We start from the raw sequence: 27,339 nt of genomic DNA on the forward strand, positions 1-27,339 counted from the left end.
CTTTCATACGAAAAAAAATAAAGTAAAATTCATGATTTGAGCCAATTTGCCACAAAAAATTATTATAAGCGGGATATTCCATTATCCAGGATCAAAATAATAAATCACAGCGGTTTGGTTCTTGGAAAATGTACTATATTAAGCGGGATATTGTTTAAACCGATATTCTCATAAGCGGGCTTGACTGTATTAGTCCCAAAACATCACTTTTATTTTCTTTTTTCCTCGTAATTTAAGATCTAAAACGTTTTATTGTGGCATAAAAGACGTATGATTGTAGCCTTATTAAAAAAAAATGCAAGAAATGTATTTCACTTTTAAACAGCATTTCGTAGTTTTTCCTCTCCACAACTCATTTTTCCTCTGAACGTAAACTTAAATCTCAACAACGTTACCAAAAAAAAAAAAAGTTTTTATTCACACTTTTGAGCAACTTCAGACTGTGTAGATTTTAAATGCATAAAATTTACATAATCGGTGTGTTTTTATTTTTTTATGTCTTGGGATCAATTATCACGTTTTGGCCCAAATTCAGAACTCCGCTAATATTCTAACTTCAATCGACTTGTATTGGAAGGCACAGTCTATATTCTTATTGGTATATGAGGTCCTTTGCAGGATTTGAGCTTAGTAATACCCTTAGCTCAATTAAGTATTTGGTGTACAAATAAGTTTTAAAGGATTTTCAAGAGATGACATTACTGGCATTAAATCGAATTGGACAATGTTGCAACTAACTTCATTTTATAACCTCATCGTTAAGCTTTCATTTTCAGTATGTGACATTTTGCTGAAGGGGAAAATACATAGTTTTTGTGTGTTCTGAATGTGTCAACTTTTGTGCCAACGAAACACAATTTGCGGGAAGTTTACTTTTTTTTCCATTGGAAGAAAAGTGCGGCTGAAGGCAATCAAATGTTGCAAGAAACTTACGGGGAACATGCTTCATCGATATTCACATGTGAGTTTTGGTATATATATATTTTAGAAGTGGTGATTTTGATACCAATGACAAAGAGCACGATGAACAGCCAAAAGTTTAAAGATGCCGAATTGGAGGCTATATTGGACGAAGACTGGTGCCAAACAACTTTATGGAACTCAATTGATTCGTTTGAGCCAAACACTGCGGGAAAAACTGACACAATATAAGGAGACACGAGAAGGTGATTTCGCAACATGATAACTCTCGGCCATATGTTGCACCGCCGGTCAAAACATATCTCAATACTCTGATATGGGCAATCCTACCCCACCCGCTATATCGCCCAGACATTTCCCCTTCCGACTACTGTTTGTTCTCGTCAATGACATATGCTCTTGAGGATCAGCACTTCTGCTTTTTTGAAGAAGTCTAAAATTGTATCGATTCGTGAATTGCATCAAAAGACGCGTCATTTTTTCGAGTAGGCATCCGAAAATTGCCTGAAAGATGGGAAAAGATAGTGACCAACGATGGATAATACTTCGAAAACTGAACATGATACCATTTTTTCACAATAAAGAGTCAAACTTGAAGAAAAAACCTTTAAAACTTATTTGTACACCAGATAATAAAAAACATTTCTCTCTCAAAGCTTCAATAATGGTTAGATATAGAATCATTGCAAAATTAATAATAATTTACTTACGAGCAGTCCACTTTGCATTCGTCAAGGCAATCATAGTACTTGTCATATCGCTCACTCATGTCAGGGCAAGAATAATTCTCTAGATTATCTGGTTAATGAAATAAAAATGAAAAAATAAATTAATAATTAAATAAAGAAACTCTTATAAGAGAATCTGAAAGATATCACGTTAACAGAACGGATTTAAAAATTTTAAAAAAAGAAAAAGAAAACTTGTTTTGGTCAACAGGTAGTATTAACCTGAAAAGAAAAACTAAAAAATCTTATTACCAATTACTGTATGACAATCTTCCGTAAAAATGCTTTTAGTTCATAAACAATTTAAAAAGAAAATGACAATGATGAGCTAATGCTCAGTCAAAGCCAAAAATAATTAAAAGATTAAAATCTTTATTTACCAGTATCGCATATCGTTGCGTTATGAGGATAGAGCCACCACGGCATAGAGCAGTTCATGCAAGTAAGGAAATGAGTCAGAATGCATTCTTCTTCGCAAGCCTTCAAACAGAAAAATTGAGGGCGTGTGTCATTATACAAACATGTTTGAGTATTGATTATTTAAATTCAAACCGAATAGGCAAACATAATAACAATTTTAAAATTGAACAAATAACAAGTAGAACTGCCGTGTCTAGAGCTATACTGCCGTTACATGGTAAAGCTCAGTATCTGCAAATGTTTCTTTTTTTTTTTTACTTTTCTTTTTCTTGCTTTCATGTCCTCTGTTGTACTTTAGCTTAATTGTATAAGATTGCTTATTTGGTCTCCGCTGAAAATAAAGCATAGAAAAAGCGTCAAATTAGAACATTTCCCTATCATTAATATGGAATCCAAAACGCGTTTTTTCCAATATGTCAGAAACACGTTTCTGCAGATACTGTGCTTTACCTTCTCACGGCAGTATAGTCACAGGTTGCTTATTGTTTTTTTTTTTTTTTTTTTTTTTTTCCAGATCTTTCAGTGTTTACGAATATTCATGAACATACTGGATGGGACTTCCTTTGAACTTCTCATTGGCCATAGATACTACAGTCAAGTCCGCTTGTTTTAATATCGGTTAAAAGAATATCCCGCTAATTATAATACATGATCAATGTACCAAACCATTGTTGTTTATTGTTTTAATCCCGCAATGGAATGCCCCGCATTTTCGAAAAGAATTTCGTGGAAAATTGGTTTTTCCATTTAGCGGGCTCGACTGTATTTACATTTGAATCATGCTGGTGCGAAACACTTAGCTACTTTTTCCTGAACTTTTTCTGACCTCATCGAGTATTATGGATTTTACTGCTTTGGAGATGCAAAAATTGGCAACTTTTGTAGCTATAAGATTAGTACGAATACTATGAAATATTTGAATCATGCTGAAATGAAAAGTTTAGCCATTTGACTCAACATAATAACGGAAACTCTTCTCAAGATGAATAACGACCAAACCTGGAATTGTTCAAAGGTTTTGCTTTTGTGCTGGAAAATTGTGATTAAACTATTTGATTGCAAGAAATTTTGCATTTTTATTGAGTTACTGATCTACAGATGGGAGACAGAATGGTGAAAACCGATGGTGGGCACAAAAACTTTGCGACATTGGTTTGTTTAATTGAGCTATTAGTTAATTATTGTAATACTATTGATTATCAGATGAAATATATAAAGATGAGATGATGTATATATAGATCAAAGAAATAAGATGAAATATATAAAGTTTTTACCGTTTTTGATCTCGGCCCAGTTCTGTTTTCATTTTCCCATATTAAAGTGTAATTAACGCAATCTGTTTTATAGGGCCATGGAAGTGATACTTGTTCTTCCTGGGGGAAAAAAAAGAAAGAAAGGAAAATAAAGTAAGTCATGAAACAACACTTCGATTTGAACTTTCTTATCTCGGATTTGGACTTCAACCCTCCAGAATGGAAATGTACAGTAAATGTTGAAAATATTATTCGAAATTTTTGAAGTGTTACTAACACTGAAGAAAATAAACTTATCCGTGCAACTAAGGTTGATAGTTAAATATTACGTCATTAAAAATGCATAGCCATTAGTTTAATTTTACCATGATAAAAACAAATTCATCTGCTTCATTTCTCATTATGTAAGGAATTTGAGACGTTTTCTTGTTCAGGTTGAGGAAATTAGTTCAACATTTTAAATCAAAACGACATAAGGCATTAAATAAATGAATAAATAAATAAAATAAAATAAATAAACAAATAATTAAATGAACAAATGAATAAATAATAACAAATGAATAAACCGCTGGAATAAATTATTCGTAGGACGAATTTATTTCATTCGAAATTACACCTGAAACTAACTTTCAAAAAAGGGAAAGTGAGTGATCAAAGAAATGGAAAAAATAAAAACATGGTGCACATCAGAGCACGAAAATGCGATTCATCTTACCCTCTAGTAATGAAATTACCATTTAGCAATCTTTCCACAACTTTTATTTAATGATATTCTATAGTTCGTGCTTTTGAAGCCAAATTTTTACATCAACAGATCAATTTTGGTACTGTATCACGGAAAAGGAAATGTGCATTTAAAATAAAAGTTAATATCGAATAAGATAAATTAAAAACACTTTAACTAAAACTATGTATTATTTTCAGCTAATATCGAAAATACCGGTATTATACCTTATTAAGTACCAATATTACGAAACTGAATGACAACGAATGGACGTTCTCTACGCTGTAAAAAAAAAAAATCTGGAAACGTTTCTGAGTATATCGGGCAGCTGTGGTTCATGAAATTTTCAAAAACGTTTCTGAGTATTTCGGAATTCTCTTTCTGTAATTTCCAGAAACGTCTCTGAGTGTTTCGGAATTATCTTAACTTAATTTTTAGAAACTTTTCTGAGTATTTCTGAATTCTCTTACTATAATTTCCAGAAATGTCTGCGAGTATTTAGGAATCCTCTTTCTGTAATTTTCAAAAATGTTTCTGAATATATTGTGCAGCTGAGGTTCATGAAATTTTCAAAAATGTTTCCGAGTATTACGGAATCCTCTATGTAATTTTCGAAAACATTTTTGAATGTTTCGGAATACTTTTTCTGGGATTTTATTTTACATCTGGATTATTATTTTGTGTATTATAACAATTTTAATTGATTCTTTTACATCAAACAGCAACAGCTATAAAACTTACAATTATAAAATAATTCTTTTTTTTTTTTGCATTTTGTAACATCTTGTACGATTTTAATTTGCAAATGTCAAATCGTGGCGGGGGAGGGGGGATTTCATGGTGAACGCTGAAGGAACCAATTGAAGTTAATACAGTTAACATTACCAGTTAAGCTTTATTCAATATTAAACTCAAAATTAATTATTGAAATTCTAATGACAGCGTGATTGACAGTAAAACAAATGCCAATTTTCAGTTCATTGAAACTAAATTTAAAAACAAGGATTGTAGGGAAAATAAAAAGAAAACTTACATATCAGCACTACTATGTCTACAGACATATCTTGAAAAACATTTAACCTGAGAGTGTTAAATTCTTCGAACTTGGAGAGTTAATTACGTGAAATTTATGTTCAAAAAAATTATCAATCTTATATTTAATTTAAGGAAAAATTTCACTTAGCTTAAAATCAAATTTCTTGTTACAGAAAATGTATAATTGATGCTTGGGACGTGCCTAATATTTTTTAAATTTATTTATGCAAACAAGTGGTAAAAAACAGGTACACTGCAACTAAAATAAGTCGTACTAATGAAGCTCTGCTGAGATAAATAATATTTCATGTATAGTATAAATTATAAATTATAAAGCATATATTTTAATATCGTGTATAAAAAATATTTCTTTTATTAAGTCCTCCTCTTTTTTTTTCTTTCTTTTTTTTGCTTTTGGTAAAATTTGAGGCTCGTAGAACTTAAAAAATGAAGACACTTTTAAATACATATATGAATCTATTTGTTACAGAAATTCATACAAGTTTAACTAATTTAAAGCGTTTCGCTGATGCAAATATTTAAAGAGATATCATCATTCAGATAATGTTGAGGCACTATGTTCATCATTACAAGAAATGTTCTTTTTTCTTCATACAATCCAAGTACACCGTTTACAAGAGAATGAAAACAAGCAACCTTAAAGATGAACTATCAAATCTGACAGTTTTGCATATTATAACATTCAACTCATAATGTTCGATACATAAATGTTCAGCCAAATATTAGCTGAGATTGACATATAAAAACAAAGTACACAATAACACTTACTTTGGGTTTATTATGTTCTTTAATACATAAACTTTAAAGAATAAAACTTGTCCCACTTGCACTTTAAATACGTGTTCTATAAAGAGCTGAAAACAGTTGGAAAAAAACCCGGAAATTTTCGTAAAAAAACGAAAAAAAAAGTTTTTTTTTTCGAAGGGGTTTATTTTTGCTCCAAAATAATTGAAAAAATGAATTTTTTCAACTTTTCAGGAAGTTTTAATTGAACTTTTCAGCAAAAACTGGTTAGAAATTTCTCAAAATTAAATTCAGATGCAATTTCCTCCCCCTCTACTCTCTCCTTGTATGTTAAAATACTGTCCAACTTCGATAATGCAAGTTTTTGTATGAAAATATAATTTGCATATTGATCAAAAAACATTTAATACTTTTTGCAACAAAAATTAAATAAATATTCTCTGTGAAGAATTTATTTTCCTTCTTCATAAAACAAACAAGCATACCTTTAATCACAGAACTATGTTTCTGCTGACTTTGTTAAAAATACGGGCAAGCAATGTTCCATGTAACTTTTTAAAATATAAATAAATTAACAAAACACAAAAATAATAATATGAGAAGACCTTTAGCAATTAATAAATTAATTGGTTTCAAACTGGCTCCTTTTTGAAATAATACGGAGGTGAAACTGCTTATTGAAATTTTCATTCAAGAGCCGCAAATCTTTTAATCAATCCTATTCCCTAAAAAGCAATTGGTTTAGAGAGTCCAAACTTATGTGCAGTTTAGGGTAGACCTTTGACTCTAAAACAGACTATACAGTGTAATAAATGGGATTAAAGTCTAGCGAGTAGAGCGTCCACTCTAAAGATATCATGTTGAAAACAATGCACCTTGCACCACTCTTGTCTTTTTGGCCGTATGAACTGGTGTGGAGTCAAATAGAAATGTCTAGTCTACATTGCTGTGCTGAAGTGCTCTTAGGTCCACAGAAGTACAACAGCTTCTAAAATGTCCTTCTGGTACACTTTTTGATTCATTTTATGGCCCTCATCCACAAAAAAAACAGGATATTTTTTGTCGTTTGTGCTGATTCCATCACAGACAAAGCCTGACTTTGGATTTTGGCGTTGTTTAACATTTTCTAAGATGCTTGGAGTGTTTACAAACCAAATCCTATTGTTCTGGGGGTTATGAGCTGGTTGAACGGCAAATCAGTGATCCTGGAATGGAGTTGCGGCCCATCTAAGACGTTCTGGCATCTTTGGAATCATACGAATTCCTGAGCTTTTTGAAACCTTTAAAACTTCTGTTTCAGCTGTTTTTGCCTTTAGTCGCATTTATCAGTCACGAATTCCCATCTTACGAACGACTTCTCTCGCGGAAACCCATGTATTTCATTGATCTCACTTCTGGATGACCCGACGAATGACGATTAACTGAAATGTTCACTATTGTACCGCATGAAATAGTTTTCCCAGGTACAACAAGCAAACGAACTGTCGTTCTACTTGGTTAAACAACTTTAAAATAACAGGTCTTTTGTTTAAAACTATAAGGTAACCGAAACACAATACATAAACTAGGAGATATATTGCAAATTATTTTCTAACTAGCTGCGTCACCCGGCTTTGCACGGTGTACCTCGAAAATAAAAGTTATGTCAAATGACACGTGTTCAACAATCAGGCTTGACAAAAAAAAAAAGAAACGAGCTGATGTGTGTGCGCCACATGACTTCCTTTTACTCCAATTTAATGTAATTTCCCCATTATTGACATTTTTAATGTGATTCAGTAGCTTACTCTCTAAATATCACCAACAGTGACCAAATTAAAACCAGACTTTAAAAAAAAAAATAAAAAAATAAAAAAATCGCCAAATTTGTCGCTCAAAAAACTTGGCGACCAAAATACTGGCGATATATCGCCAAGTGTCCGCCAAACTATAACACCACTTCAGTTTACATCGAAATTAACAATGATTTCCCCCCAAAAAGGAGCAAAAGACCCCTTTAGAAACACTCGAATGCAATCAAAAGGGGAGGTGCACAACTAGACCCCACTAGGAGCCTACGTACCAAATTTCAACTTTCTAGGACTTACCGTCCTTGACGTTATGCGACATACATACGCACATACGCACATCCGCACATACGCACATACGCACATACATATATACATACGTTTATACAGACGTCAGGAGAAAATTCGTTGTAATTAACTGGGGAATCGTCATTATGGATATTTCGCGTATCTATACGTTCTTAGGCACTTATCCGCGTGTGGTCGAGTCGAAAAAAAAAAAAAAGCTCAATATTCATTCGGGGGTAAGTAAAATATGGAAATTAAGGTCCATTTTTGAGTGAAAATTTTTTCACGAATACAATACTTCCTTTTTTGTAAAAGGAAGTAAAAAACAGTGAAATTATTGCGGCAGATTGCGAAAAAATAACCGAAAAGGAAACATTTTAAATCCACCGATTACAGGAAAGCCTCAAAACAAAAACCAGAATTTTATTTCTTCATATTCGAGAAAAGAAATGGCAACACATCTTTCTTCTCCACGTTACAAATTTTAATGAAAGCATTATTGCGGAAAGTTGAGATGAAGCACTGAATAATAATTTGAATGGAGGAAAGCCTTCGAAAAATAGGGATTTTATGTCGAAATCTAAGTATCCTAATTAATAGTTTTTAACTGATACCTCCGCTAATTATTATCAGAGGATTATGTTAAATAGCAAACATAAAGACGGGGAAATTACGGATAAATCGATACCTGATTTGATGATCAGTTTACTGGCTTTCGGGAGAAGTAACTCGAATATAGATAGATAGATAGATAGATACATAGATAGATAGTTACATACACTCAGTTTTTAATTATGTAAGACAAAGTGAGAGACCAAACTAAATAAGACACTCATTTTAAAACGAAATTACTTTACTTTCATTCAATGATGCAATCTTTGTCCGAGTTTTTTTTTTTTTTTTTTTTTCTGCCGCACCCTGTATATACTGCCGTGCTAAACACAAAAGTGGAATCTGCAGCTGAGCTCAAGCTGAGATATGGTGTTTTAAAGTTTGGCTCTTCCATATATTAGTTTCAGATGTCTTCTTCTTCTTTTTTTTTCAGAATTAAAAAAAAAAAAAATAGTTCTTGATCAAGGACCCTAAAACATTTTATTTATTAAGTAAAATAGGAAATAGAGAAAAACTTGTTTATAATAACTCAGTTTTGTTCAAAAGTTGCTACTGTGCTTAGCTTACTTGACTTATTTCTGGTGTTAGACCAAGAAAGCTCTCGGTTATAAAGCAAAAAGTTTTTTTTTTCTTGTTCTTCTAATTAAACTTACCTTTATGTGTATTTCTGTCAAGCAGAAAAAGAAGATGTGTGGATTGCATACGTTTTTTAATGCTTAACCCTTTATATGTTCCAAGAAACACAGAGCTATTAAGAAACCATATTTTTATTCATAAAAAAAAATCAATTTTTCCATTTTTTCCAATTTTCCCCAAAAAAAAAAAAAACGGTAAAAAGCCGTTTTTTTTTTCACCACTTCAAAATTTCCGGAAATTTTACATCTCTAGTTCTACATAATATAAAATATTTTAAAATTTCAACAGTTCATAACGAAAAAATGATACCGAGGAAAATAGTTTTTTTCTTTTTTAACGAGATTTATATGAACTTAATCACTTTAAAGTAATAGAGTTGCAAAACGACTTACTTATTCGCGGGTGGTGGTCTTTTGTAGGCTTTGGTCACCAAAAAGGTCATCATTATGACAGAATAAAATTCTGCCTACAAAAATTACCCATTTGGTAGAAGAAGAGAAGTATCTAAGAAAAAAGCAAATTACCTACACAAGTTATGCGACGCAACGAATTTACATGAAGTCCGCTCGACAGTTATTTGGTCTTAACTTCAGTTTGCGTTCCTTCCGCGAGCATGCGTCGAGAAGTCGCACTTCGTACTTAAAAATAAGTAAAAACCATTACATACGTTCAACTTCGATCTTACGACTAGCAAAAAAATAAAAGACTTTAAAATTATCTTTCAGTGAATTCATGCGAGGAACAAAAATTCTATTAATGGCCTTGGTGAGTGTTACTTCACGCATTCTGAATGGATTCTGAATATACAAAAAAGCTTTTCGTAATAAACAAAAAGGGCCGTCCAAGATTTTTTAGTGTAAGGCAAAAGTAAACTCTGGCAATAGAAGGAGAAATGTAATAGAAAATAAGAAGGAGGAAGGAGTGGTTCTGTATTTGGCACCAATCTCGTCACACATGAAAGTGAAATTAAGTTTAATGTTAAGTAAGTAGGGGAATGAGGGGCAAAGTGAAATAAATAAGATTATCTCTTTCAAAATAAACAAATTCAAAATCCGTTTTGAAAATTACGGTGCATAAGGAAAGAGCCATTTATTTTAAAACTTTCATTGAAACATTATTTTATATTTATAGCAGTAAATTTGTACAATAAAAAAAGGGGGGGGGATTTTCATTTCTTTTTTTCATGGGGAAAAGTGAAAATTAAAAGCGTTTGTAATGAAATCTTCTCTATTTGATTTTTATTTATTTATTTATTTTTTTGATCTAATGAATGAATGATTGAATAGACAAGGAAACAATAAACGATTAAACAGTTTATTAATTAGTAAAACTACGAGAAAAATGAATGAATGAAGAAAATAGTGATTGAATAAAAAAAATAAGTGAATGTTCTAATAAATAAGTGAATTATCAAATGAAAGAATGTAAATGAATTAACTATTAAATAAATATGCAAGTGATGTAGTAACTGATTGAATAAGAAAAAGGAAAATGAACTATTTTACTTTGCCCCATCCACTCTGTCCGCATCCACTTGACCAATTGTACAAGGCATTTCAAATACAAATAAGATTCATAGTAAATAAATAAATACTTCACCGGAATACTATAGTAGGTCTCAACTAATATTTGTATTGTTACAGTGATGGTAAAAAAATTGCATCACCCTCGCATTTTCCCAACAATGGGATTATGTGAGAAAACAGCAGGAATCCGATAATTGTTTACGTAGATCGGGACTGTTTCCGGGCCAAGGCAAACTGCTGACCCCATGCTCGTTTTTCCATTTCTGAACCTGCGTGTGAGTTTAGAGAAAAAAAATTACTTAACCCCATGACAATTTAAGTCTAATGGCAGGATAAAGGTTTTTAAATTATTACTTACCAATTTTGCCCTATGGCACGGAGCAGAATCATCCTGGAAAATGATGTTTGGAACTGAAGTAAAGTAATCCCTGACAGGAGGAAGCAATTTCTCCTCCAAAATGCCAATATATACCTGAGCGTTTACTGTTCCTTGCACAAAGTGAAGTCCACCAACTCCTTGATCAGAAATACATCCCCAAATCATCTGGGAAACGGGATGCTTGACTGTGTGTTGAATGCAGTCGGGATGATATTCCTTCTCCTTTGCGGCGCGGGTGATGCATTTTTTTTTTACCAACACTGTAATAACTCTTTTATTTTAACAATAATATGTTGTTAACGTTAATAACAATAACTTTATCATTTCATAATAACAAAAAAGTAATTTTTTACTTACAACAAATATTAAAATATGAGAATCAATTTTTGAAAATCGCTTGTATTATCGCATGCTTTGATCTTGAGGGGTAACCTTTTCCTAACTATGGAGTGGATAACATGTGTTACTACACAGTTAAAATATGGTAATAATAATGGCGCCAAAAACAGGATGAATATTTCACCATTTCACTTTGCCCTACGTTACCCTACACATGAAAAGGGAATAGTAGGCCAAACTGCGTTGGTGGACCGCCAGCGGGAAAAAAGAAACCTTAAAGTGCGCTGTAGTTTTAATTGTTATTCTGTGGTTCAACTGCAATTGAACAGAGCACACCTCTAGGATGAAAGCAAATGGGTCTCTTCCATACCACATTTATCAGTATGAAGGAATATTCACGTAGCAAAATCTCTGTAGTCTGTACTGATAAATAATCGATAGTAATTTATTTAGGAACTGTAATAAAGTTTGTGTAACCTTACTCCAAAAAATCGGTAGCAGCTTGACTGCCTCCACTATTCTGGAGTAACTTATCTGATATAACTGGTGTAAAGTTACACATCGCTTGTGGAAGTTTACAACCATGGTAATGTACCATGGCGTAACGTCTCACTCATTTCTACGTAAGGTTTCACCAGAATTTTTTGTATGCTTACAGAGAAATTGCTTTAAAGGTTACACATTACCAAAAATTTAGCTTTCATCTGACTTTTTTGAACGATTTATCAAGTTCATACTTTTTAAAAACAATTATACACTACTTACTTTAATATACAATATTTATTTATTTTTATATACAAACAAGATATTGTTATTGCACTAAGAGAGGAAATGATCCGAGTGGGGTCCGAACCTAGAAGGCGAATCTCACAGACTCGCTAAGCAAGAGCTTTTACCGTTCGGCTACCGAGGTTGGTTTACGTTCTACTAATAAGAGATTACCTGCTCTGCGCCAATTCTGATCTTTACGCATGCGCTTTGAACTCTACTGAAACCATAGTGCAAGGTTCCTCCAGCAATATGAGTTTTTCAAACACTGATGCTACACATTTCAGAATTCGTGTAACGCTGCACCCATTAATACTGGTAACCATACACATTTTTCTTTTTACAGTGAGATTCTTTCTCAATTCAGAGTAAGTTTATCTTTAGAAAATAAGGAAACATTTTATAACGTTACGAAATTGTCACAACTTACGAGTTTTGACTGTAATTGTACGATTAAGGAAAACTAAAATGTACTCACAATAGACAGATGAATCTTATAAGATCTTCCTGGTTTGAGCAAAATGCCATCTAAATCAGGATCAACTGCTACAAAAGGAGAATGCAATGCAAATAAAGCACCTGGCATCCCATTCCGATTGAAAGTTTCATGCTCCTCCAAATCAAACTCAAATGAATCAATTGGGATACCACCTAAAAATAAAAAGCTTGTTCCTTGAATAATGTTTTTATTTTGTAGACTTACTTAAAGCGAACACCCTAATTTTCGAAAACAAAACGATTTTAAGACTTTAAAGAATTTAGAATTCCAGTGTTTTACTTTCTAAATAAATAATTTTGTTTAATCGATGAATTATTGAGAACTAGAAGAAATTTACTGAACTCAAATGCGCTGTTAATAACTTAAATTTGCTTTTTCTTGATTTTCTCATAACCACGTTTTCGAAGTTTTTATTTACGCCAACAGCTTCAGCGAAAAAAGTATTAACTCTAACGATTTGAAACTTTGCGAAAATGGTAATTAAATATATTACTGTGATATAAACTTCGAAAAGTTAATGTACATGCAAAATGTGGTTTTAAAATAATGATCAATAACACTTAGTGGGCAAAAAGCACGTTTTTCGGGGAAATTTGTCGAACATTTACTTATAAAACCTGTTTTTCGTTACTTATTTTCAAATTAAAGCATCATATCATTCTCTGGTATCTAACGAAGATATAGACACAAGCAGTTTTGAAAATTATGACAAAGGGGATTCACTGGAAGTGTTAAGGAAAAGGTATTTTTTTGCTAAAATTGTGACTTTTTTTATTGAAAAAAACCTACAGAAATTTATATTTAAACAAATAAGTAGTCAAAATGTATTATTTATATCATATTTAATAATCATATAAAGTTTTAGAAAGACGCAATGAATATCAAAGAAAAAATATGTAAGGAGTTCGCCTACCTTCAAAAGAAGCTACTTTTTATCTTTTCTGCATGACCACGGCGCAAGAAGGGCACGCGGCTCACATTTTAAAAACTTTCAGAAATACCAAATTGCCGTTTTCAAAACTTATTTTTTGAAGACTTTGTTTTACATTTAATATTATGTTAGAATTTACTTCATTGAAACTAATGTCAATGGCATTTTAATCAGGTATAATGTTACCTACGCGTAATTTATTGCTACGTATTGGAGCTATCCCGTTCTTGGTCTTAATATATATAAGCAATAAATTTTGAATTTTTATTAATGATTTAACTAATATCTGGTTCTAACAACAAAGCAAAGTGAGTCTTGTGGTAATTTGAGTTTAAAAATAGTACAACCAAATCGGTAACATTGTTTTCGCATTTTCCTGAAACGTAGCCTGCTGTAGCTCCTTTTCAAAAATATTTTACTAAATATTGAATGGAGATGTTTTGTTCTATATACATGGTACGGGGGGGGGGGGGTGACTAGACATAGTTAAATAAATTTTCCTAACTTAATTACGAATAATTCAATACTTTGTAAAAGCATTCGGCAGCAATTTCAGTTGGAGGACAATTTTCGTGTAATTCTATTGGAAGATATATTTCATTAAGTTTTTTTTTTAATTTTGTAATTTTTTTATATTTCTAATTTATTAATTAATTTATTTATTTTTGAGCAATTGGTTAACTTAATACAAGAACTAAAGAGCAACCCAAATTCATGCTTGTCAGAATCACTCTAACCTGCGCATATAGTGGACGATAATATTTTTCTTAATACATTTCAATGAAAAACTAAAAAAACAAAAACAAAAACAAAAAAAAAAAAAAAAAAAACGACCAAAAGCGGAGCTGTCCCCTTTTTAGTAGTAGAAAACAAATTTGTGCTCACAACAACTATAAAAAAGAACCACGTTATGGAAAAGTGAGAAATGTGGAGTTGGTTATTATTTAGGACCTTAAAACTTGAAGCGTTCATTGTATAGATTTGTCAGTTCCTTCTACAGTTTGATAAATAAATTTTTACATTAAGTTTCAATGCTTTTGAAATAATGTTTCGAAAATGTGAATCAAATTCAGTTTGTTATTACCTAGTGTTTTACTGGTTAATTTAGGAAGTTTGTTGCTGTCAACCAAAGAATTCTTGCTGTAACACTGTAATATTTTATCGGCATGTTCCATATATCTTTCAAATGGGCCTTCAATATCTTCTCGCATATGATCTCTAAAAAAGCAAACAAGAGTTGCTACCATTTGGAGCAGACAGTGTTATCAATTCATTAATAACTGGTCTTTTTTTTAAATAAAAGTAAAATATATCTTACCGCAAATTCGCCAAGAATGATTCTAGATCTTGTCCAAGTTCCTTGAAAACATCCTCAGTTCCATTAACTTCAGTATAATATGCATCTTCTATCGGCATCTTTAAAGAACAGTTAGTGAAAATTATAGCATGAGAAACATATCTTCATAATATTAACTTCATAATATTATCTTTCTTAGTTGCACATTCAAAAGTTCACATTTTTCAGGAGTTTTCGAGAAATAAGAGACCAATTGCTTTGCAACTTTTGTCACATTAAAAAGTATGCTCTAGCTGTCATTTTCCAATGAAAGTTATATCACCGATGCATTTGGGGGATCCGCAAAAAATTGAGGAAAACCAAGACCTTTTTTGATCATTGTTCATCGTAAAGGACTGGGTATAAGCTGTAAATTTCAGACATTATTTAGTTTACTATGTAGAATTATTTTACATACTTTCGAGAAAGTATCACTGATAGTCACAAATATCTAAGCATTTCTTTCAAAACTACGAATTTTATTTGAAGGCTTTTGGCTCCTAACACGCCAAGTTTTCCATCAAAACTTACCAAACTTTATTAAGAACAGAAGTCCCTAATAAGGTCAACTCTAAAAAAACGCTGAAAAAGAAAAATTCTTTATAGTCCATATAGAAACATATTAAACCATAGTTGAAAAACACAAAGACATTGTCAAAAATTTCACATTTACTTCAATAGAAAGGAGAAAAATCAATCGTTACGTTCGAGATACTGATAAGTCGTTATTTTCTGGGTTTTTTCTTTTTCTTTTCTTTTTTTTTTTTTTTTTTTGTCACTCTTGCGTATAGTTCGTGCACACACAGTGCAGCACATGCAGCACTGTGTCAGTGTTAGCCTCCACTAGTCCCTTTGATGTCTTAACAAAAACACCGGAGTCCTAATAAGGCATATCATGAACTTACTGAGCTGCAGTCTACTGTTCCAGATTTATCAAACCACAGAAAAAAAAATGGCGGTACACAGCGATATTTTTCTTTCTGAATTCGTCAACTACATAAGTAAGGATTTCTTCAACAATTAACAACTTTTTATACTAATAAACTACAATGAACTATGAAGAAACAAAATGTTGTCATAAATATATCAGGTGGGTGTAAATCGAAATATTGTTAACAGTGATATGTAGTACTTACTGTAAAGTTTTCGGTGTTCACTCTGCAATAGTAGGAGTACTGCAAGCAAAAATCCGTCATGTTTTCTGGTTTTTCACAAAACTCGGGATATTTTTCACAATACTTGGAACGCTTTATCCTGCAAGACAAATTTATAAGTGTGTAACGTTCAGTACAGTTTCGAGAAGTCAGTACTAGATAACTCGGGTGATTTCCAGGGCCAGAGGGTTGAAGGCCAAATAATGTTTTTGGGCCTCCTGTATTCAAACTTTACAATTTTAGCCATTGGTTAAAACAATTTTTTTCTACTGGTTAAAACAATTTTCGCCATTGGTTAAAACAAATTTCGCCATTGAGTAAAACAATTTTTGCCATAAGGGGGCCTTTAAATAGTGGTGACCCCAGGCCACGGCCTAGTCAGCCTATTCAGTAATCAGGCACAGGTGATTTCAGAAAACTCGGTCACATTATGGCAAAACGAGACAACCATACGCGAAAAAATGTGTTGCACTTGCGCTCACAATCCTACAATTCGAAATTTTCAAACTTATTAACCGACTTCAAAAAAAGGAGGTTATGATTTCGTCTTGCGGCTTTTTATGTCTTGCGGCTTTTTCGTATTATTCCAAGACAACTGAACCGATTTGAAAAAATTCTTTTTTTTTTTTTTTTTTGTTTGGAAGGGTATACTTCCCAGATGGTCCCATAGTAATTAGGTCTGGATCGGATAAGGGGTCGTGGAAGAAATCCAAGAAACTTTGAATTTCACACGTTGTGGATACGTAATCTCACTTACGTCAGCGGGCGGAATACGTCACAGGTCACGTGGATTTTCCGTGACCGATGTATTTTCATAGCAAAAGTTTTGCCTTTGTCTTGAACGATAATTCTCGCGGCATATGGATGATTAATTTTCGTCGCCTGTTAATTTTTACTTATAGGTTTTACTAATGTTTTACTACGTAGCAAAGCAGGAAATTAAATACATTTTGCTACTTTAATAGCTTAATCAATTACCTTAATATTATTTTTAACTAAAATAACTTTATTTAGTGACTAAAATGTTTTTTTTTTTTTTAATATTTCAGTTTATAAACACATTAAGTGTTCAATCCAAGAGGAATTGAATACAGAACACCACTCCCTCGATCATTTAATTTATATTGTAACGGATTCGGTGCGACTTCCACTTTCTTGAAATGAAGACACAGTTCTTGATAAAAACACAGGAAATTTATTTACACTATGTACAGGAAAGATCTTCAACCACTGTTAAATTATTCATCAGCAATTAAGCAATTATCACACAACACCGTAAACTCAACGTTTACACACGTATTTACTTCCAAATACGAAAACAACACAGCGAAATGCCTCGCTATAAACAGAGCTAATACACACTCACAGTTCGAAATCTGAAACGAAACTAAACTGTTTATCCATCGCTAACGGCTTAAATACACCGAAAAGAAATTTCTCAAATATTCCACACGCTTCTGTAAAGTAGTAGACCGTTATCAATGAAAATAAAGAAAATAGGGGTCGTATAATTTAGCCGAATGAAAAAGGGGTTGTATATTCATTACGGGAAACTATTTACAGGTTACGTTCCTACAATAATTACTATTTACAGGATTTGTAACAATATTCTTTAATAATATGTTGTAACTGGGTGTCTGATTTCACAAGTTTGACCAGTATTCTAGATTTACTATTTCACAATTCCACCAGTTTAATTTGAAATTCAGGTTATACTAATTAGCAAGCTTCAAAAAAAGGAGGAGGTTCTGAACTCGTCGGATTTGTTTTTTTCTTTGTACAATGTTCCATAAATACTCGAAGACACCTGTATACCCAGGGGCGTGCACAGAGGGGGGGGGGAGAAAACCTGTTGGCACGGGCCTAAGAATGAAGGGGGCCCAATATTTTTAAAACTAGGAGTGAACTATAGGGGTAAACAATATGGAGAGGAGCCCCGAAAAGTCATTTGTTACGGGCCCCAAAATTTCTGTGCACGTCCCTGCCTGTACTGATTAGGAAATTCTTTTTTTTTTTTTTTTGAAACTGTATTCTTTACCGGCGATCTAATGGTAATCAAGTTCGGGTTTGATGAAATTGAAGGAACTCTTCAAATATCATACTCAGATTTAAAGCGATTTGTATCTTATTAACTTTGTATATCGTCTCACTTAGTGAACCGGTTTTTATGATTTTTTTTAGTGGATAGGGGTTATAGTCTAACTTTACTCTAAAGTACCAAATCTTTGATTTACCCTATTTGTTCTAAGGAGAAAGTTATGGGTAAAAAACAATACATTTCATGTAATTTCCCTCACAAACGATTAAATATAAAACCCATTGTTTAAAAAATGCCATAAAACAAAGGTATGTTTTTTCTTTACCCATAGTGTAAGAAAGTACGAAATCTATGACAGCTTTATCGAGGGTTGTGTGATACGTATTGTTGTGAAATATAATTTACAATTTACAGTGTTACAATTTTAGAACTTTAAACTTAAAGCGATTTCTGTTGTTTTTTTTAGTGACTCGTACATTTGCTTTCGGAAAGCAAACTTTGATAAAATCGAACTAATGATGAAAACAAAATTTTTTCGTACATTAGTTGCGCATTTGAAAAAGCCTTTCTTCACAGTCATCGGATGTCTCGGAGACGCTGTGGTCTATTTCTTTCTCTATCGTGCTCATCTTAGTTGTTTACAGACTCATGTGCGCGACGCTTTCTTACTCGAGATGTGCGTTAAGAAAACCTCAACATCATGTACCACATACTCTATCCTACGAACTTATTTTATATTTACACCACTAAAAAGCAAAAAATAAATTATTTTTAGTTAAAAAAAAAAAAACTTTAAAAAACACCTAGGAACTAAAAAGCAAAAAATAACCGATTACACTTTCGAACTATTTCCTACTCAAACCTAGAAATGAAATTTAGTTTACAATTCCAGTACAAAAATCAACTAAACTAAACACCCAATTATAAAATAAACACTAATTTTAATTACTATACGATGAATTATTTCAAATACCTAACTAATTATATACTATCTCTTAATTTTTAATAACCTTTTGAAGTTGAGGCGTCCTATAAACTACTACCTAACGTAACTGAGTAGATTTAGTTCTTAAGACTAATTTCGTGTTAAGATAAATTAGTGTTTAATTCTGGATTCGGTGGGTTCTCAGTTACGTAGGTAGTAATAATAGGAGGCCCCGACTTCAAAAGGTTATTGAAAATTAAGAGATCGTATATAATTAGTTAGGTAAAATAATTCATCCTATAGTAATTAAAATTAGTGTTCATTTTATAATTGGGTGTTTAGTTGATTTTTGTACTGGAATTGTAAACTAAATTTCATTTTTAGGTTTGGGTAGGAAATAGCATGTAAGTGTAATCGGTTATTTTTTGCTTTTTAGTTCCTAGGTGTTTTTTGAATACAGTTTTTTTTTTTTTTTTCAGTTCACATTGTGTAGGTCATGTTTTTTGGTTTCTACTGTATTACTTGTTGTATTTTCAAATTACAGAGTATGTACTCTGCATTAAGCAATATATTCATTCAGAAGTTAAGTGGGCATTTGTTATTTCGATAGCAGTTATGTGTATTGATGCCTTTAAAATTGTTGTTTCATTATTTAAAAAAAAATGTTTCCATTTTACTGTCTGACCTTACTGGTAAATTTATTTATGTATTTATAGCAATTAGAACTAATGAAAAACTTATTGTTTTTCAAATAAACTTAACACAATAAAGTATCGGACACCTTTCCAGAGATAAAGTAGATTGAAAATTTCGTCGAAATTTGCAAATGAGAGATGACACCCAATTGCCATATTTGGCGGGCTGTACATCGGGCCAGAAATTGTTTTGGGGGAAATAAAAGTATGCGTGTGGCTTTCTTTTTTCTGAATGTTAATATATGTTAAATTCAAAACTTCCGAGACTTATGAAGGTAACCCCTCCACCAAGATTAACATGGGCTATATTTTATACAGGGACTATACAGGGTATATACTTATATCCTTGACACAACTTAAAAATTCATAGAAAAGCAACAAACTATCGTATGAAAATACGGTTTGCGCCTTAATACTTCACAGGTTCAAGAATGTTTTATGACATTGTTAAAAACGAGCTGATGTGTGCATCACATGACTTCCTTTTACTCCAATTTAATGTCATTTTCTCATTATTGGCAATTTTAATAGGATTCAATAGTTTACTCTCTAAATATCACCAACAGTGGTCAAATTGAAACCAGATTTTAAAAAATAATAAAAATTAAAATTTAAAAAAAAATCGCCAAGTTGGCCACAAAACTTGGTTACCATACTTGGCGACTGACGATATATCGCCAAGTGTCCGCCATATTATAACACCACGTGAGTTTACATCGAAATTAACAATGATTTCCCTTCAAAAAGGGGCAAAAGACCCCCTTTGGAGCATAGGAATGCAGCCAAAAAAGGAAGGTGCACAACTAGACCCCACTAGGTGTCTACGTACCAAATTTCAACTTTCTAGAGCATTCCGTTCTTGAGTTATGTGACATACATACACACATACACACATGCGCACATACATACGTACATACAGACGTCACGAGAAAACTTGTTGTAATTAACTCGGGAATCGTCAAAATGGATATTTCGGGTGTCTGTACGTTCCTAGACACATATCTACGTGTGGTCGGGTTGAAAAAAAACTCAACATTCATTTGGGGGTGAGCAAAATGGAAATTAAGGCTGATTTTTGGGTAAAAAATTTTTCGCCAATACAATACTTCCTCTTTTGTAAAAGGAAGTAAAAAAGGGAAAATAAAAAAAGTGTAATTATAAGAAATCGCTGTATCGTCACAGAAAGGAAAACAAACGTCATGCGAGGTGTTTAATTATTTTATCAAACAGAAAGCAATACCTTTCATTACTGGAGTTCAATGTGTGTACCGTTTGTGGGCATGAGATGAACTTGAGTACCGTTTAGAGATGTGGTTCGAGCAATATAGGGTGTACACATTAAGCTCTGTAGGTATATCTCACATCATGGCAGCTCATATGAAAGGTATTGCGTTCTGTTTAATAAAATGATTATCACCTCACATGACGTTTGTTTTTCTTACTGCGGCGATACAGCGATTACCTTAAAAAAAAAAAAAAAAAAAACTTTTTCTTTTTTCATTTTTTTACGATATCATAAAGATTTCTTGAACCTATGAAGTATTGCGGCGTAAACCGTATATTCGTACAACAATTTGTTGCTTTTCTATGGATTTTTAAAATGTGTCAAGGAATTTTTTGACACCGTGTATATTCATGGAAATTCGGAGCAAAATTCTGCTGTGGAAAATGAGTCATTGAATGAAACTTTTTGGCCGTTGGATTCAAACTTACGATCCTTTCATTACTAATCTGACGCTTGAACCAGTTGAACTAATGAACTGGAATGCTAATCATTGAAAGCAATGCAAAATAAAGAAGAAATAAACTGTTTTGTTAGGAAAAAAAACAGGCAAAATGTACTATTAGATTATTTTTCGTCGAAAGCGGAAGAAACCTTTTTCAAATTAATGCCTTACATATGAAGTTTGATGTGGTATTAAAAAGTTATCGCGTCTTCCCCCCCCCCTAAAAAACCGCCTTTGAGAAATAGTATATGTGATGATTCTAAGTAAATAATTGTTACTTTTTTTTTTTTTTTTTGAATTTTGAGATGTGTCACTTCGGTAGTCGATGTGCGATAGGACCATACAAGATGCATGCCGGGCATCTCGCTTCAACCATTATTGAATTAGATACGAGTATCATGTAAATCAACTACCACTCAACTCTTCTTCTATCAAAATGAGAGCTTCTTCCTATAACTAAGGTTTTTCAAACAAACAAGCTACGCCATTGTAATTAATGCATTTTCACAATTATTATGTAAAATGTGAGCATTCAAAAAAATAATGAATGAACCCCCGCAAAGAAAACTAAACGTCAGCAGCCAACAAAAGCAAATCCACCGCCAAGGAAAAGAAAATAAAAGCGACCAAGAACATCTACACGACAGATCAAGTTGTGGTTTTCTGGGTTTTTCACTCCTCTGTATCTCAGCCCTATGAAGACCCCCGGTGTTGATTTTTGGTATACTCAATCTGTAGTGGCCCCTGACGCCGTAAACCAAAATACAATCCCCTGGACCATCAGGGGAGGAGGTATTAAAGTTATAAAATCGCTGTTCAAAAAAGTTTTCGCTTTCTTTGACAGGGCTACAGTCCAGACGAAAAACGTAATCAAGCTGAAATTTCGCACACACATTCCTTGTGCCCTACTGATGTGCCTTTTGTGCCGTTTGACCCCCTCCCCCTCCCCCTTGTTTTACCCCCCAAATCGTACCTTCCCGGGGTTCTGCAGCAGCTCCCCGGGCGGCTATGGTAATGATTTTTTGTATACATATTCTTGGGGGAGGGGGCATTGCGGACACATACAAAAATTCAAACCCCAGGGACATCATGGGTCGGAGTAATTAAAGTTTGAAAATCACTAATTTCCCCTAAATTCATGTGTACTTACTCTCAGCTTATAGGGTTTTTAATCTCTGACTGCAATTGCAAGGCTAGAACAGATCTAAGAACTAACAATTATTCAAAAGTTGTCTTTGGAAATGAAATTCAATCAAGACTAATAAAACAGATCCAATAGTTGCAACTTGACGTTAAATATCGCGAATATCACAAATTTGGCATGCGCGCGGACTAAGCTCATTCGGCTTTCTGTTTTAAGATTCTATGTTGTTTGTTTATATTTAAGCAGAGAAACATCAATGAATGAAATTAGAATACAGTTCCCCCCCCCTCCCCCAGTTTCACCGATACGAATTTTCTTTCCTTCCTGTTTTTCAGTTTTTAAGGGGGAAGAAATTTTAAATGTCGGCGAAACTGGGGTTAAACCATGAAAATATTTTGCGTGACATAATATATGTAACTGTATGCATATGAATATGATACTTGGGGTTTTTTTTTATTTTGCTTGGTCATAACATACGTTCGTTTGTCTTTTTAGTGAACTTTTAAACAAAACTAGGTATTAAACAAGACAAAGAGTTCCATCAAAAGAAAGGTAAATCACCCAACAATTAAAATTATCCCATAAAACGTATAAAACGTATCCCATAAACGTATTATAATCCACGATTTAAGAAAAGAAGTCATTAAATAAAAATTGAAAAGCTAGATTAATATGGCTCGCAAGGGACCATTCATTAATTACGTAAGGAAAATTTTGGCAATTTTTGGCCCCCTCCCCCCATGTAAGGGTACGTAAGATTCCCCCCCCCCCTCCATTCTTACGTAAGATTCCATTTCGTTTTTCAAAATAATAAAATAACGAATCTGACATCACTGGAATTGCTATTAAATTCACTATTTTTAAATTAAACCTTTTCGTATAAAGAAATATTTACTAAGACGTTGGAATCTAGACTGAATGTTTTTTCGACATTTTTTGTTTATGATGCGATACTAATTAAGAATAAAACATACCAGCGCGATTCTTTTATTATATTTTACACTAATCATTCTTTGTAAAACAAAGAAAAATCAGCTCATCTTAAAACGTTTTTTATCTTTCAGACCCAAATGAAATATGGTCCCCGTAGAAACCATTAGACCGCACGATTTCTAATATAAAATATCGACTTGGAAAATATTACGTAAGAATATGGTTGACCGTCTTCCACCAAAAGTAAGGGTTGTAGAGAATTTTTACAACCCCCTCCCCCTCGGGACCCTTATGTAATTAATATCCCCCAAGTTGTAAAACATAAAAAAAAAAACTTCATGAAAATGTTGAATAATCCATCAAATAAAGGAACTGTAATAGAATGTATTGCGAACTTGTAAAATACTTAAAACAAAATAATTGAAACTATAGTATTTTATTATCCAAGCAGTTTTCTTTGCAACAGAGAGGATACAAGGATTGCAATAAAATTTAAACGGCCCAATTCTCACCAAACGAACATACAATCTTACTGGTCAGAAAATAACATGACGTAAAATTAAGCTTGCCATTATTGTTCCTTAAAAAGACAAAAAAAAAAACGTTGTTTCAATTTAATATTTATGACTTGAAATTCCAATTCTAAAAATACAGACAAAGTAATAATATGAATGCAAAAAGATGTGATATCTCAGCAAAAAAAAAAACCCTGTTGTAAAAATTTCCCCGTCAAGAAAACTTTTAACTCTTCCCCACAAAAAAGAAAGCCTTCATCCTAAATCAAAAAATCCTCAATCTTAAAAAGTCATGATATCTAGTTTGCCCGCCAAGTATCTGCCAAACTAACATCCTCCATGTTCTCCTCTTTCATCACACCTACTTCCGTTAGAACCTCCTCCCACCTTCAACTCCTCAGAAATATGGATAGATCCTTTAAATTGGTTATCTAGATTGGCGGGAAATTTTTTGCTCACCAAGCAACCACCTCAATTAGAAAAGCTTCCCGTCAAACAAGATAAACAATTTGAAGGATCTATCCATATTTCTGAGGAGTTGAAGGTGGGAGGAGGTTCTAACGGAAGTAGATGTGATGAAAGTGGAGAACATGGAGGATGATAGTTTGGCAGATACTTGGCGGGCAAACTAGATATCATGACTTTTTAAGGCAGAGGGTTTTTTGGTTTAGGATGAAGGCTTTCTTTTTTGTGGGGAAGAGTTAAAGGTTTTCTTGGCGGGGAAATTTTTTCAACAGGGCTGTTTTTGCTGAGATAATACTTACCCGTTAGTATTGCAAAAAGTGTAAGCAGGTGCTACAAATTCTTTTAATGTTTCTACTCGAACGTTGACAACAGATGGAAAAGTCAAAACATCCTTCACAAAATAGTAAACTTGATAAACGAATCCAACCATGCACAAAAGAAGGACAGTGGTTTTAAAAATCTTGCAGATAATGCTGCTTGATTCAATTATATTTGAGACACCAGTTACTAAAGATTTGTGAAGAACTTTTGCTGCGTAACTTTTTGTCGAAAGCTTGTCTGATTCTGCTTTTGACATGACTAAACATCTGTAACGTACCTAGAAAATGTTAAAAAATATGTTGAATTTCTTCTTTATTTTTCTTTAAAATCTTAGTAAGCTATTCATAATGCACAGCGAAGAAATAAAAGGTCGGAACACTTCAGTACAATAACTACTATAACTTCTGCTTCCAATTAAATTATAATTAGTCATGTGCATTCTATTCACTGTAAAAAAAATTCCGAAACGTTGCTGAGTATTTCCGTGTAACGTTCCGGGATTTCAGTGGTTTTTATCCACTTCCTGGAAAAATCGAGTATCATTGTCAAAAAGTTTCCTGAATTGCTACAAGTCGCACAAATTCGAACTTCTCACTGCGGTAAAAAATATTTTAGCTCCCAGTTTAAAGATTAACGAAGCGTATTTTTAAAGTGCTTCAGTTCGATTGAAGCCGGTCCAGACTGATAAAGCGTCCAAAGGGCGCAAATCAGTCCATGGACTGCGTTGCTTTGCAAGAATTGCAGGCGAGTAAAATTCTTGATACTTGCTTGCAATTCTGTCTTAGCTGGCCATGTTTACAACGCTGCTTTTGGAGCTTTCCTGAAAACGAAGGAAAGTTCCAAGCTATTATGATATACTAATCTAAGTTTACTCTAAAGTTCCAGAGACACGACTGGCTTTAAACAGGAAGATTTCTGAGTGTTTCAGTAGGTTTCCAGGATAATTTAAGAAAGGTTACTGAATTTTAGCGAAAAACATTCCTGGCTTTTGTAAGATATTTTACTAGAAGACATTGGGCACATCAGCTGCCCATTATTTTCCAGGAACGTTTCTGAATCGTTTTTACAATGTTCTACTCCACAGTGACGTAGCCAAACTGCGGGATTTATAAGTGCATTTTATCTCAGACTTAACACAGAAATTTTTAAATTATAATATGAAACAAGAACAGGAGATTTATATTCCAATATTTATAATCCTTAGTTTTACTTTAATTTAATATAATAAAAATCGTTATTGGGATGAAAAGGCGGATGATAAGGTTTATAAATTTGCCAATTTTAATGCATGGCCAGGCTGATGTTGTAAGAGGGTTTCAAACAACTAAATTTGGAGCAGAAATCGATGAAAAAGACTTATTGCCCAGAGATGGCGTAAAATTACTAAATGTAAGGCAGGGAGCAGCAGCTTCCTGAAAAATATCTGGGGAATTATCATGTGCAGGTAAGCAGGAGAGAGAAAGGATAATTTGAGGGTAATTTGTGGATTAATTAGCTGTAGTTGTAAAAAATTGAATTGGGGGAACTCACCAAAAAAAGAGGTGGTTTGAAACCAATGTACATTACATTTGCATTATTTTTACAAAAAAAAAAAGAAAGAAACACAAATATTTCGGGGTGGCAATCACCCCCCCCCCCCCCCCCCCAAATACAGCGATGGTACTATTCCTTCTGGATCGTTGTGCCCACAAACCTCGTGCGACCTCCCACACCGGGGGCTGTTGGTTTTCAATTTACACCACTGCTTAATTCTACTTTTTATACCTAGTCGCTTTTTCTTATCATGACGTCATCTATATTGAATGCTAAAATGTAACAAGCTGTGTATTCTTAAATTATTACAATTAATGCGTTTATTATTACCATCGGAGAGCGATCGCGATGGTTCACTGCTAAAAAAGATATTTGTACAAGGAGATAAAGAAAGAAAAAAGGGAAAAAAAAAAAAGATTTTTTTTCCCAGCATTCTGTGCGCGTGATTCATGTTCACCGCAAGTAACCTGACTTTTTAGCGATTTTATAACTTATAAAGTATTTGGGTGTAAAACCGCACATTGATACAACAGCTCGTTGCTTTTTTATAGAGAAGCCGTATAAAAAGTTGGATATCGTATTTTTTCATAGATTTTCTTTTTCGCTTCAATCAACTTACTGCACAAAACACATGAAATAAAAACAGGAGCTTGGGAAAATGATACTAGTACTGAAGTTTAAGTATACACTTAAAAATAATTATGAAAATAGTGGAGCAAATATATGTATGAACAATAAAAAAAATTGTTAATAAATGCAATAATATAGCAAAGTTTTAAATAACAAATATCGAAATAAGGAGCTTACTTAATTGATCTTTTCTTATTATAAAACCAAAGTATTGTTGTCCATGTAATGTAACAAATGCAATAACAAGTATGTTGTAGTGTGTTGGAAAATAAGATAATGTTTGAAAGGTAAACACTGAAGTGTTCGACGTTT

At 32.9% G+C, this 27,339-nt stretch overlaps 1 protein-coding gene across 1 annotated transcript in view; it reads right to left on the reverse strand.

Moving 5' to 3' along the window:
- Positions 1-25,120, reverse strand: part of LOC129231073 (uncharacterized) — a 32,428-nt gene extending 7,308 nt beyond the window's left edge. The window contains exons 1-8 of the mRNA XM_054865320.1: positions 24,843-25,120; positions 16,084-16,201; positions 14,930-15,027; positions 14,696-14,829; positions 12,660-12,832; positions 3,344-3,442; positions 2,030-2,129; positions 1,632-1,719 (exon numbers count right to left, since the gene is read on the reverse strand). Of these exons, the coding sequence (XP_054721295.1) occupies positions 1,632-1,719; positions 2,030-2,129; positions 3,344-3,442; positions 12,660-12,832; positions 14,696-14,829; positions 14,930-15,027; positions 16,084-16,201; positions 24,843-25,120 (1,088 nt within the window). The remainder of the gene's footprint in view (positions 1-1,631; positions 1,720-2,029; positions 2,130-3,343; positions 3,443-12,659; positions 12,833-14,695; positions 14,830-14,929; positions 15,028-16,083; positions 16,202-24,842) is intronic.
- Between the last annotated feature and the right edge of the window lie 2,219 nt (positions 25,121-27,339).

The sequence above is a fragment of the Uloborus diversus genome, chromosome 10 (genome assembly GCF_026930045.1).
Source record: "Uloborus diversus isolate 005 chromosome 10, Udiv.v.3.1, whole genome shotgun sequence".
Classification (NCBI taxonomy): domain Eukaryota; kingdom Metazoa; phylum Arthropoda; class Arachnida; order Araneae; family Uloboridae; genus Uloborus; species Uloborus diversus.